Source organism: Calonectris borealis, chromosome 17 (genome assembly GCF_964195595.1).
Source record: "Calonectris borealis chromosome 17, bCalBor7.hap1.2, whole genome shotgun sequence".
Lineage (NCBI taxonomy): Eukaryota > Metazoa > Chordata > Aves > Procellariiformes > Procellariidae > Calonectris > Calonectris borealis.
Genome location: NC_134328.1, coordinates 3,651,660 through 3,663,793, shown reverse-complemented (window position 1 = coordinate 3,663,793; position 12,134 = coordinate 3,651,660). Strand labels below are relative to the sequence as shown.

General features: G+C 42.3%; 1 protein-coding gene across 7 annotated transcripts in view; it reads right to left on the bottom strand.

The window, feature by feature from the left end:
- TRPC4AP (transient receptor potential cation channel subfamily C member 4 associated protein) overlaps positions 1-12,134 on the bottom strand; it is a 39,368-nt gene that overhangs the window by 3,527 nt on the left and 23,707 nt on the right. For 6 of the 7 annotated variants that reach the window (XM_075166307.1, XM_075166308.1, XM_075166310.1 and 3 more), the window contains 9 exons: positions 9,587-9,718; positions 8,844-8,902; positions 6,271-6,372; positions 4,310-4,393; positions 3,889-3,979; positions 3,378-3,518; positions 1,772-1,880; positions 1,447-1,559; positions 1,004-1,210 (listed from right to left, as the gene is read on the bottom strand). In XM_075166307.1, coding sequence (XP_075022408.1) covers positions 1,004-1,210; positions 1,447-1,559; positions 1,772-1,880; positions 3,378-3,518; positions 3,889-3,979; positions 4,310-4,393; positions 6,271-6,372; positions 8,844-8,902; positions 9,587-9,718 — 1,038 coding nt within the window. The remainder of the gene's footprint in view (positions 1-1,003; positions 1,211-1,446; positions 1,560-1,771; positions 1,881-3,377; positions 3,519-3,888; positions 3,980-4,309; positions 4,394-6,270; positions 6,373-8,843; positions 8,903-9,586; positions 9,719-12,134) is intronic. The other variant, XM_075166309.1, reaches the window with a different exon arrangement.

The window sequence follows — 12,134 nt, the reverse complement described above, 5'->3', positions numbered from 1 at the left end:
CCCCTCCGCAGCCCAGCACACCGCGGACGCGTCAAACCACGGCACGAACGTTGCGACACAGTGCCCAGGTGCGGCAGGCCCCAAGTCACCCTGCCGCTCCCAGGTCTAACTGGCTCAGCCCGGCACTGACCCAAGCGTACCGCGCCAAATAAGGCTGAGAGCAACGTGTTGCAAGGCTGCACCCTTCACTGCACCTTCTCCTTCCCACACGGACTCCCTCCATTGCACTCCTCCTCTCTGGGGAATTGAAGTTCCTTATTTTAATTGCTTCCAAGCCCTAATACTGCCCCTCCTCAGGTACCTTATCTATAGGAGACTGGCTGCACTGCACTCACATCACAGCCGTGGGGCTGCGCGCTGCAGTATACATGCAGACCGCAGAACGGATTTTCCACAAACACATTAAAAATCTGTTAAAGCTGCCACCCAAGCACTGAAAAGTCAAGGAAGAAACCCGTGCAACCTCACTTTAGCCTTCTAGGGCACATACAAGGGAGCCACCTTCTCATCACAGGTCATTTCTTCCTCTTCTCAGTGCCCAAGACAGACCAGCTCTGGAGTGGAAACCTGCAGGCTGCTTTCCACAGGGCAGCTGCCTTGTCTTCTAGCAGCTACGCCAGATACTTTTCCCACACTGTTTGCCACACCAGGAAGAGAGGAGACAGTCTAGTTAAGGTGCTAACCAGTCTGGGAGCTGGATTCTGTCCTGTCTCCACGTCCCTGTCTCTCAAACCTGCTCAGCACTGGCAAGTCTCACTTCTGCGTGCCAGAGCCAAGACCCTGTTTGCAGGGAAGCCCAGCACCTACCTTGTGGCAGTCTGACTGCTTGCAGAAGGGACCTGACTGGGTAAGATGGTGTGAAAAACACTACAGATAGTTACACTGGGGAGCAGAATTTGCTCCCTTCTTTCCCTTCACAACCTCTCACTTCCCATTTTTGCTAGGTTACCAGTAAGCAGACACTGCTATGATTGATTCTTGCTATGGTAAGAGGTTCACCTACATTTTCTAAGCAGGTGCTGTCTTTATCCTTGTTGAGGTAATGCTGTTGCCAGAATCGCAGGAGACTGTGGAAGTTGTTCAGGATGAAGCCTGGGTATTTTTCTGTATATTCCATCTGTTGCAAAGTGCGCAGATAAAAAGGTAGCTTTTCTTTCCTTCGGGCCAGCATTAGGATAACTAAACTTGTGTTCAAACAACTGACATTTTCCTAAAAGTAAAAATGACACAGTAGGTCAAACAACAAAAAAAATAGAGACATAGGTTGTACACGCGTCCTTACAAAACATGCTCATGGTAAGCACGCAGAGGAGGTGCTCCTTCATGTATCAAGAAAGAAAGGACAAGGGTCTCCTCAAAAGAAGCCGGTTCCTCCCTGCTCCCAGCCCAGTTCATCACTACAACAGCATCAGCAAGACAACTGCAAAGTTACTGTCAGCTCTTTACCTGTGTAAGTGTCTGTACATGAATAATATTAATGAGACGGAAAAGAAAGGACATTCTCATGGACATCTGGGACATATATGATAACAGACGGCACTCTGACAGGACTTCTGCAACTGCAGCAAGAGGAGAAAGACAATCATCAGGTGCTTAAAGTTCAGACACATTGGTCCAAGCAATATGGCAGTAAGAACTGTGCTCAGACTGTAGCAACAAACCTGCAAGGCGGCATTTCTCTGTCTAAAACCAGAATTTTCAAAGCCCAGACTTAAAATAATCATTATCACTACCAAACATCCCCCCCCCCCCCCCATTTCTTATTCTTTACCTTTAGCATCAGACTGATTCTCAAACCGGTCCAGGGACAGTGTAATGCAGCGAACAAGCATGTTTGAGTCAACCAACGAACTGTTGATCTGATTTAAAAATATCTGGAACTAAAGAGAAATACTTTTTAGTGTTGCATTAAAAAACAAACAAAAAAATTCACCCTCGTGAACACTCATAGATGAGGTCTAACATTCCATACCCTTTTCAGAACGCGCATGGCCAAGAGGTGTACTAAGCCATTTACTCTGTTGGCACAAGGGAAACAGGTGGCGAACCCAAGTAGGAAGAGCTACGAACAGGGTTTGGCAAGTAGGGCAACAGTAAGTGCTCTCCGGGTTTTTGACATTGAAAGAGTACAGTTCTTGAAGGTTATTGGATTCTGAGCACAAGCACCTAAAACACGCACTTCACCAACATAAGGCTTCACAGAAGTGGACAATTTCCTCTTCCCCTTCCCTTTCCAATTAAGAGTTAGGTTCTGAATGCCAAAATACTCAGGGTCATTACCTTTTTGTTATCTCTAACGAGAATAAGAGGAGATATACACTCCCAGGCCTGCCTCATCCAGTTCGAGCCAATACTGGCACTGAGGGCTGACCAAAGGATTCCTATAGCAAGTACCTTAAAAACACTACGGAACAGAAAAATGCCTAAGTCCTGGAACCACTAATATCTCTTTTGAAGCTGGGTCAATGAGACCAAGATTTCATACACTGTTTTGAAAGAGGGAGACGAGACAGCATGGCTGCTGGCCTCTGTAGTTCCTCCAGCTCCGTGTTTTCCTACACTTATTTTGTACAGCAGACAGTGCTAGGGAGGGATATAGTGAGGGACTCATACAGAATAAGAATTTAAAAAAGTTATAGATCAATAAATAGGAAGCACACACAAAGTATAAAAAAAGGTTCTCTAGAATGTGTGAGTTCATTTATCAGAAAACAACCCGAAATTAAACACATTTTTCTTTTAAATACATCTCTGCTTCTATTCTCCAAGGTCTGCCAGACCTAACAGCACCAGAGAAAAACTACAGTAACATAAGAGTATGAGGTCATTGAAAACGTACCCAACAGCTGATATTATATGCATGAAGTGCACAAGAGCATGAAACCATTTTGCATAGAGAGCTGCCCATTCTTGATCTACACATGCAACTAAGTTTTATAGGTAATTACATCAGCCATGACTTCTTAAAAGTCTGTAAGTTCAAATAACATCAAAGATAAGAGATGTCTTTTTGCAGTACCAAATATTAATGAATGTCCACAACTATCAGCTTCATCCAAACCCCAGTGATTTCACAGTAAATGTTCATCTTTGAGCTCTGACCTTAGACCTGCCTGATCATGTAACAGGGCAATGTTTTCTGAACAGCTCAGCACTTGCTGACTCAGAACAGCTGGGAGCACTTCTGAAAACACGAGTGTATGCAGCAACATACATGCTTGTGAAGAGACTTTGGCAGCTCACTCCTTAGTGTTTGCTGTGCACCAAGCTCAACAATCACACCAAAATCAGCAAATGAATCTGACTTTCTTAGTGCTATGTTTGGTTATAAGAGCATGTAATTTGACCCACTGGGGACAGCTTTTACAAATATTTACCTTCTCATCTGTGTTGATGTACTTGTTGAACCTCTTGAATGCATCAATATTGAACTTCATCAGTTCTCCCAGAAGGTCAAAGTAACTTTGAAGCACATCTCGTGACTTGCACTCACTATCAACAATGCAGTAGAGAATATGCTGGCATGGGAGGGAAACATGTTATTGCCACAGTTTAGCCCAAGCCAGCAGTACAGCAGAGACTCTAATTTAATCACTATTTAAAACATTTATCTGCAGGTTTAGTTCTTAGATGACAGAACTAAAGACAACAATTCAGATGAGTCTTCTGTTAAATTAACTTCTCAGTGATGCAGGCTATAGAACTGGCCACCCCACACCTGGGTGTGTGCGCCACAAGCAGAATTCACAAATACTTTTCAAAAATTGCCCTACTCCCAGTGAATATTTAACACTACATTTTTACCCCCTTTTGAATTCATTACAGATAAATCCTTCTTGATTGCTACGGAGATATGTTACAGGGGAAGCTTGACATATACTTCATTACCTCCAGGAGTCCTCTCTTTAGCAGGAACATCTGGTCTGCATAGGAGGTGGTGCCTCGCAGAAAACTTTCAACTGCCCTTGCTTGCCAAAACCTGAGGGATAGAAGAAATGAGGTTTTAATTTTGGAGTATGGGGAGTATTTTATCACAACTATAATTTAAATTAAATTTCCTAATCAGTTTCATTCCAGTCTGAAGCTGGATTCAGACCTGTTGGATCCTGCACAAAATCACTGACTGTACTGGGTATGCAAGCTTTGACATTCTCCCTCACCTGCACTGCCACTGTAGCCAAGTGCAACAAAGCCAGATCTTTTCACAGCTTATAATTTTCAAGCATTTTCAACTGCTGTAAGCTGTATGAAAACAAACCAACTTCCCAGTCAACTCAAAACAGCATGTTACAGTGCAAAGCGAACCCACCTGAAGGAGGATTCAGCCGGTTCCTTCTTCATGACCTGAAGCAGTCTGGTCAACAAGCCTCTCTTCCCATCACAGACAAGACTCCTAGAGCATGTGAAGAAATTGCAGCATGAGTAGAAGGGCTGGCAAGCACTGTACCTTGTAGAACACTGAATCCAGTCTCTTCTCCAGACCTTTTAATGATCAAAGTCACAATATTAAATATACAGTACAAATATTAATTAACTTTCATGACTAGTTCTACCCATGGAAGAGTTCTCCTCACTGCCTTTGGTAAATGTCTGTAACACCTGCAACATGACTTCCAAATAAATTCTAAAGAAAAATTATTCATTTTTTCTCAAAATTATAATGATTTCAGAAATACCAATTCACAGCTTGTAGGGCTTAAGAGATTAGAAAAAACCCATATACCGCATTTGAGCTTAGGAATGAAAGAAAACCATGCTTTTTTTTTCTCAACAAACGTAAAGGAAGCCCCAAGTTCCCTTTAGGAGGCAGAGTATGGAAACCTAGGTCCTACATGAGGTAGCCGCCTTCTGCATGTACTAGTAAAAGTATAGAGGCTGTAGAACTGCAATACCACTTGTAGCAAATAGCATCTTCAGTGGAGTATCTACCTTCAGTAAGCTCGTGCAAAAGCAATGCCTTTATCTCCTCACGTGTCAAAAAAAGCAACATGGAAATGAAATGCTAAGGATGAAAAAGAAACCCATTTTAGGCCAGAAACTGAGCAATGCTGCCTGTCTGGCTATACAAACCATCCTGCAGAGGCAGAATAAGATGCTTCAAGTGGCACTCTTCTACTCAAAAATCACCCCAGCATGCATATTCAGCAGCTGCACCCAGGTTAATGGCTACGTACTGTACCAGCACCTTTGCTGGGCAGTCAACAGCCAGCTGACAAAGCCCTTCTGGGAAGTAGTTTTCCTGCAGCTTGATAGTCTGTTCTTACTAACACTTGAGAGAGATCAGAAACCTTGCAGGTTGGAAAAAGCTGTTTACACCCTCGATCCTCTTCCTTTCAGCGTGCTCCTAACAGGGTGAATTTTTCCCCCTGAATACTTACTCCTTTTTGAACAAAGCCAGAAAGGTACCTGTGCTTAGAAGGAAAGGATCTGAGTAATACAGACACAATTTATTCCCAATTAGGCACCGATTCCCAAAATCAGTGATTAGGTACCGATTCCCAAATCAGTATTATGATTGTAATTATAATCTAGAAATCCTCTTAGAGGATTTCTGAAGCGAGGTAAATCTGCTCTGTGCAGACCAAGTCCCTGCTGATACTCTGGGAGTATTCTGACAACTAAATTCTGCAAACAATGTTTCACCTTGTGAGGTTTGTACACCAGAATCACATATTAGAGAGCTTATTAAATCAAAATAGTCAATCTAACAGATACTTAAATATAACACTAAAGATTCTGTAAGTGGTTTAACATGTTAATCTAATTTAGCTTATTCTAGTTATTAGCTGCTCTTAAAATAAAGACTCTGAGCAGACACACTTAGATCTGTTTATGCAGACTGCAAATGGACATTACGTGTGCACAGACTGCTCCTGAACCTCAAAACTAAGATTTATTAGTAGCAGCAATTCATGCATTAGAGGGATCCCAGTTTAATTTCCAGGTCTGTCTGCAATGTCCGTCGTGAGAAAGGCCAGACAAACAGGCAGACCTAGCACATCACAATGAAGTCTGGGCTACGAACTCAAAACCCCCATTTTAGGTTGCTTTTGTTTTTGAAGTGCCTCACTGAGCACAAGCACACTTTAGATTTGTAATGACCATGAACATCATACAAACCTAGACACTTCCTGCTGAAACACACCACTGAAATTAAAGCAAGTGAGGTGGACAGAAGGACCTCAAACGAAACAGGTGACATCAAACCTCCAATGTAAGTGCTTGCAAAACACTAGAAGCTGCTGACCTAGACCCTCTATCCCTACTCACCTGTCTGTGTTGACAACTGCATCAACTTCAGGGATGTTGGCTTTATGGGAGATTGCACTCAGCTCATTAAGTTCTTGGCTATTTAAAAGGAGATACTTGTTCCTAAAGCAAGACAGTTGGGGAGTAGGGGAGAAAAATACGATGAATTCAAGAGGCAGTAAACATGCAATTCCATGAGAGTAAAGCCACATGCCTACGAGGGCTGCAGGACTAGGCAATCAGCTTTCACCTCTCCAGCTCTTCACAGCCGTTCACAGCCATTTCACTCCCCTCCACCACAGCACACTCCCAAGCTAGGGCCAACTAGCTGCTGTTTTATAAGCCTCCTCCAAAATTTGCCAAATGCAAGTTTCAACACTGGCGAGCTTCGAGATGCTGGTTCTTTGCTGGCCTGTTCAGGATCTTATAGTTTGTTTTGTGAATATTTGCTGCCAGATGGCACTCATTTTTGAAAATCTCAGCAACATTTTGCTGAATTTCCGCAGACTTAAACAGCAAACTTTTCACAGCTTCCTACAGTCTTTCTCTGCCATATAGTGACTATGCTCTTTTTCAGTAATAAACCTCAATTAGAAAGCAGAAACTGCAAAAAAGTACTCAATCATCCTAGTATTTTATCACTCTGAGCAACTTGTTTAGTCTGGAAATATTTAAAAACTTTATGAAATGTAAGAAACAAAACAGGAATGGCTATAAACCCACAGAATTTGCATTAAATGCTTTATTCAAATACTGAACTTTTCATAATGAAAACCAATTTATCTGTAAAATAAATTAAATGCAGAACAAGTCTGATAAAGTAGAAATGTAGTCCAGAGGCTCACTTTGACAGAGACTCCCTGCCCAATGTCAGTGTGTTCCCTTAGAGCCCTCCTACTTCAAAGTGCTCAGAATCAGACAGCAAAGATTTATTTACAGGAAACCTAAGGGAGCATAGGATGCTGTGGTGAGTGTGAGGGTGTGCAAAGACAACCTGTTCATCAAAACATAGCAATTACACAGAGGATAAATTATTAGACCAGAAAGGTGATGGGGATGCCGTCTTGCTTCAAACACTATCTTCCCAATTAGTGCCCACTGAGGCTGTCATGTGAAGCTTCTTTTGATCTGGATCAACAGGTTTCTGTAATGAAAATACAGCCTCTCTCTCCATGCAATGAACAGTTCTGCAAGTTTGGTTTATACACAATTTTACTGAAGTTAGTATTAGTATGTAAGTACTTGCTCTCATCCTGTCCTCAGCTAACTCAGCTTATCTGTGATTTCATAGAAAGTTCATGTAACTATTTGTTTAAAAACCCTAATCAGATTCCACACATTCCACTTGCTCAAGTGCTACAGCTGAAAGCTGTTTTCTGTTTAATGAAGCCCGAGATCTTTGTAGTAACGACTTAAGTAGGAACATCATCTAAAGAGATTTTATTGGAAAACCTGGGGTGATTCCTGGGCAGTGTCTCGCATGGAGGATTTATGTTAGGTCAGCCTTTCCCTTATGTTTACAATACGTCCAGCAGGTCCCCATTCTTAAAGCTAATACTTCCCAATTGGAAAGGCTGATACTTTCAGTATGCATATCTAACGGTACCACATAAAACCTACACAAAAATATCAGCCTGGCTGTAGATAAGACCAGCTACACAAGAAATGAAGGCATATACATATTTAGTGCAATATGCCTCAAATGCAGATGCTTCTAAAGAATAGGAAACCATCTTGCAGGACTGAATTAGAGCACAGGACATTGACAGAATGCAAGATGTGATTCTGCAAGTCAGAACAGAGCAACGAGTATCTCAGTACCAGCAGAGGAGGTGTGCTTCTTGAGTAAAAGCATGAAAATATAAAAATAAATAGATCAATAAAAAAAAAATCTGCATCACCCCTCAGCTACTCCAGCAGACTCAAGCTTTGTAAGTATTCCTGTTGAAGGCAAACCGAAGCTTTCTTCCTATTTCCAACCTAGGTTCCCAATGGCTAGCTGACAGATAATTGTTCCCCTAACATTTTCCAATCCATTTTAATCAGGTCTTCTCCATTGCTGGCATTTAGACAGCAATCACGTCTTCCCAACCTTTTTACAAAAGCAAAAGAATATTGATTAACCCCTTTAGAGGTACACTGTCTTTCACCCTGATCTTCCAACAGCCTTTGTTTCATGCTTGTTCCACTCTGAATTAAACCTGAACATGTCCCCACAGGCTACACGTGCTCTTCAGAGCTCACTACCAACTCTCAGGGAGAAGACAGATAAACAGCATCATGAAAGCTGCCTCTTTATTTCTTTAGCCAGAAAGTGTTAACTCATCACATAAATGTTTCGGTTCATTTCAACATGAAGCAAAATGGGCTATTTTTAATCATCAACAGACATACTAAGACATGCCCATTGGATAGCGTATCCTTAGCCTTTTCATAGCAGGAGCCGAAAGGCACGTGAATATCTGAATGGAGTTTAAGGACAACACAATGCTCCATTCAGACGGAGCCTGCACCGTGCCTAGGACACCCGCTGTAACTGCAACCAGGCAAACAATGCCGTCGAGCCACAATCTACCACAGCCTTTCATACTCACTCATGGTGATCACTAAAGCTCTGTAGAAGCCTCAAGAACTGTATCTTTAAAGTAATGTCCTAAAAAGAGACAAGAAAGGTCAAAAAATTTTGCTTTAGTATTTTTGGGTATCATTAGTTACCAAGCTGACATGAAACAGCTGAATCGAAAACCTATCCAAATCAAACCCGTTTGGACAGCAGAGCAAGTGACTTGCATAAATGGAGAAGGCTGCACTTTGCAGGCTTCCCAAAATAGAACAGAAGTGGAGACTGCCTCCAAGCCTATGCATGTAACAGTTAATAACTTCTTCTCACTGAAAAGGCAAAAAAGCTCATCACTGCATTGATCGACTTAGAATATCTAGGTTTAGGGAAGGAAAAAAATAACAAACAAAAAAAACCCCAAACCCACAAAAAACCCAATCCCCTCAAAAACCTGACTGTGACCCATTTTGTGTTCTGTGCTCTCCTTGCTAGCTATCATTTCCTTAAAGTTTGGTCATCTTCTACCTTTGGCCTGCAGGGGCCACAGAATTTACCCCTTTCCCAGTTCCCAAACTAGGAGAGAGGGGAGAGGCTAAATTGCCCTCTGCTAAATTGCTAGCGTGAGCCAAAGATAAAAGTAAAAACAATAATTCACAAAAAACTGAATGCTACCACATCTCAATTCATATATTATACAAGCATCCAGTTACTCAATACAACTCCTCAGAATTACATGATAGAATAAAAATCCAATACAGCATTTAAAAAGTTACTCACTGGGCTACAATCACAATTTTGATTGTGTCCATGCAGAACAAGGGCTGATGCCGAATGCTTTCTCCAGATGAGTTTGTCAAACAAGTTATTGAGGCCAGGAATCAGTTTGAACTCTGCTATCATTTTATGAACCTGGAAAACAAGAGAAGTACATACTCATTTGCTGTAGCCTCAAATACGGATATAACGTAGTCTGGTAAACAGATGGGCACAATTACATCATCCTCTGACAACAAAAAGAGCAAATTCTTTTATCAAACAGCATGTGTTTGTGTTAACATGCACACTAACCATGGTGTATCATTAGAGTAGTTTCCATTTGGTGGACATGGATAGAAAACAGACATTTTGGCAGAAAGCTGTCAGCCAGTGCTTCAATTAACCACTGTGCCTCCGGAAGCAGCTATGGACATTGGGAGATCACTTACAGCACATTGAAAATACCTAACTTCTATGTATCACGAAACTAAGCTGCGAATATTCTGCTGCCAGTCATCCACTGAGCATCCTTTGCCTTTCTAGCTCACACAGCTGAGGCTGAGGTAGTCCTCTGAAGACAACAAAAACTTCGATATCGTTTTTGTTCAAGTGACCTAAGCGGGAGTTCTGAGCAGAGCAGAGTCCAGCAGTAACAGAACCACACTGCAGTTCAAGTGCTGCTCCTTCAGGTTAAGGGGAAGTTGAACTTCTTTGGAGAATGCTCAGAAGAGAAGAAAATGCCAAATTACTCAGGTTTGTTTATCAGTCTGCCTGCCAAGATAGGACGTGGTACATCATGATGTGTTTGAAACAGACTATAGAGTTACTCATGTGAAAACACTAATAATTTTGGTGTGAACAGCTGTTAAATACCTTCAGTTCAAGCTTTGATACTTTTGATGTAAGCAATTTGGAAGACAAAGAATAGGAGAAATACAAAGTGGGACTCTCATCAGCTGTAGGCCTATGACAAGCAGTATCCCTTGAGATGTGGTGCAAATGAAAACCACACGACTGGGAAGCCCAACATGCAGTAAAAATTAACTGTCCAAAGCAGTAATGGACATGTTCCTTAAAATCAAGTCACCTAAACAATAACCTAGGGATGCAGAATTATAACTAGCAGTATTTCAAGCAGATCACTCCATTTTGTTCTATCTCCTCAAATACCTGAATGAATCAAAAATATTTGAAGCCAATGCTATTTTACAGGTTTTCATTCTTATTCTTGTTCACAGCATAGCTGATGGCCTTTTGCATTCCTCTTGGCTGTAGCCACCAACTTTCCCATCTATATGGAAATCACATTCCCACTGCCAGGCATCTCCAAGTATCACACCTGAGGAAGCATGCAGCTCCTTCCCACCTCACCCGTACCACCCTGACAGATTGCAAAGTTTGGAGTCCTTCGGTGCTCCCTTACTTCAAAACGCTCTCGGACACTTTGATCTAGTCGCAAGCTTCCAACAAACACAGCTCTGAGGAATCTCTCTGAACAAAGCACTCCCTGCAGTCCCCGGCCCTCAGCAGCCAGCACGGCCCAAGCACAGCAGGATGAAACCAAGCGTGCCAGCTGCCTGCAAGAGCCTCAGCCCCTCGCTAAAGGAGGAGCTCGCTATGCTCATCGTTGTAACTCGTGAATCTGCTCCTTTCCACACAGAGCATAATCTGCTTATTCCAAGTGACTCATCCCTAATTTCAAATGTGTTCGGTTTACTTTTAGTTTGCTTACCTCTAAGTTCTCACCTGATGGCTGCACAAAAAAACCTCCTGAGTCACAGTCATGGCCTCTGGATCACGCTCTCTCCCAGTCCCCAAACTCATTACAACTACTCAGCCTGGGGATGCCAAAACAATCCCTGCTCTATATTCATCCTTCAAACTCCTTTGACTTTTTCCTGCTGCTGCCCAGCTTCACATGAATTACTCTACTGCTTTCTCACTACTAAGACTACTATGAGCTTCTGCTGTGTGCAGTTTTGCTCCCTGTAGCAGGAGCAAGTAAATCAGCTGATTGCCTTTCACCACAATACAGACATGCAAGACAGCCTAGAAAAATACGTAAGGAGAGTAATTTAGGGTGTGACCTTAATGAGAAGGAAGCAAAGGCGCAGATCTGCAGTGAAACACCACTTATCCCCAAGGGTGTGATCATCCCCAACATGGCAGCAGGTAGGAGCCAAGTCACTGCTAGCACAGTTGTCAATTTATGCAAGTTAGCCAGCAGTCAAGTTTAAACCAAGGATTTAGAGTCAACATTCAGCAACAGGTTGAGTTTGTTAGGAAGCTGCATCTGCTTCAAGCAAATGCCAGACCATTATGTTGATTATCATAGTGGACTGAAGCAGGTTTGTGATGCCCTTTAGAAATTCTATGCAAAGTTATTCCAATATAAAACCAGTAAGACCTTCGGCTGCTCAGACTGGAAAACTGATATCACAGATCCTGTGCTTGTATTCCCTCGTAGAAAGAGAGATACCATCAAGCAGCTGAAATGCTTATCAGTGAGAGTGCTATGGCAGACACTGCCGTTCCCTGATTATTGGAGCTTTCCACATAGAACAGCTCA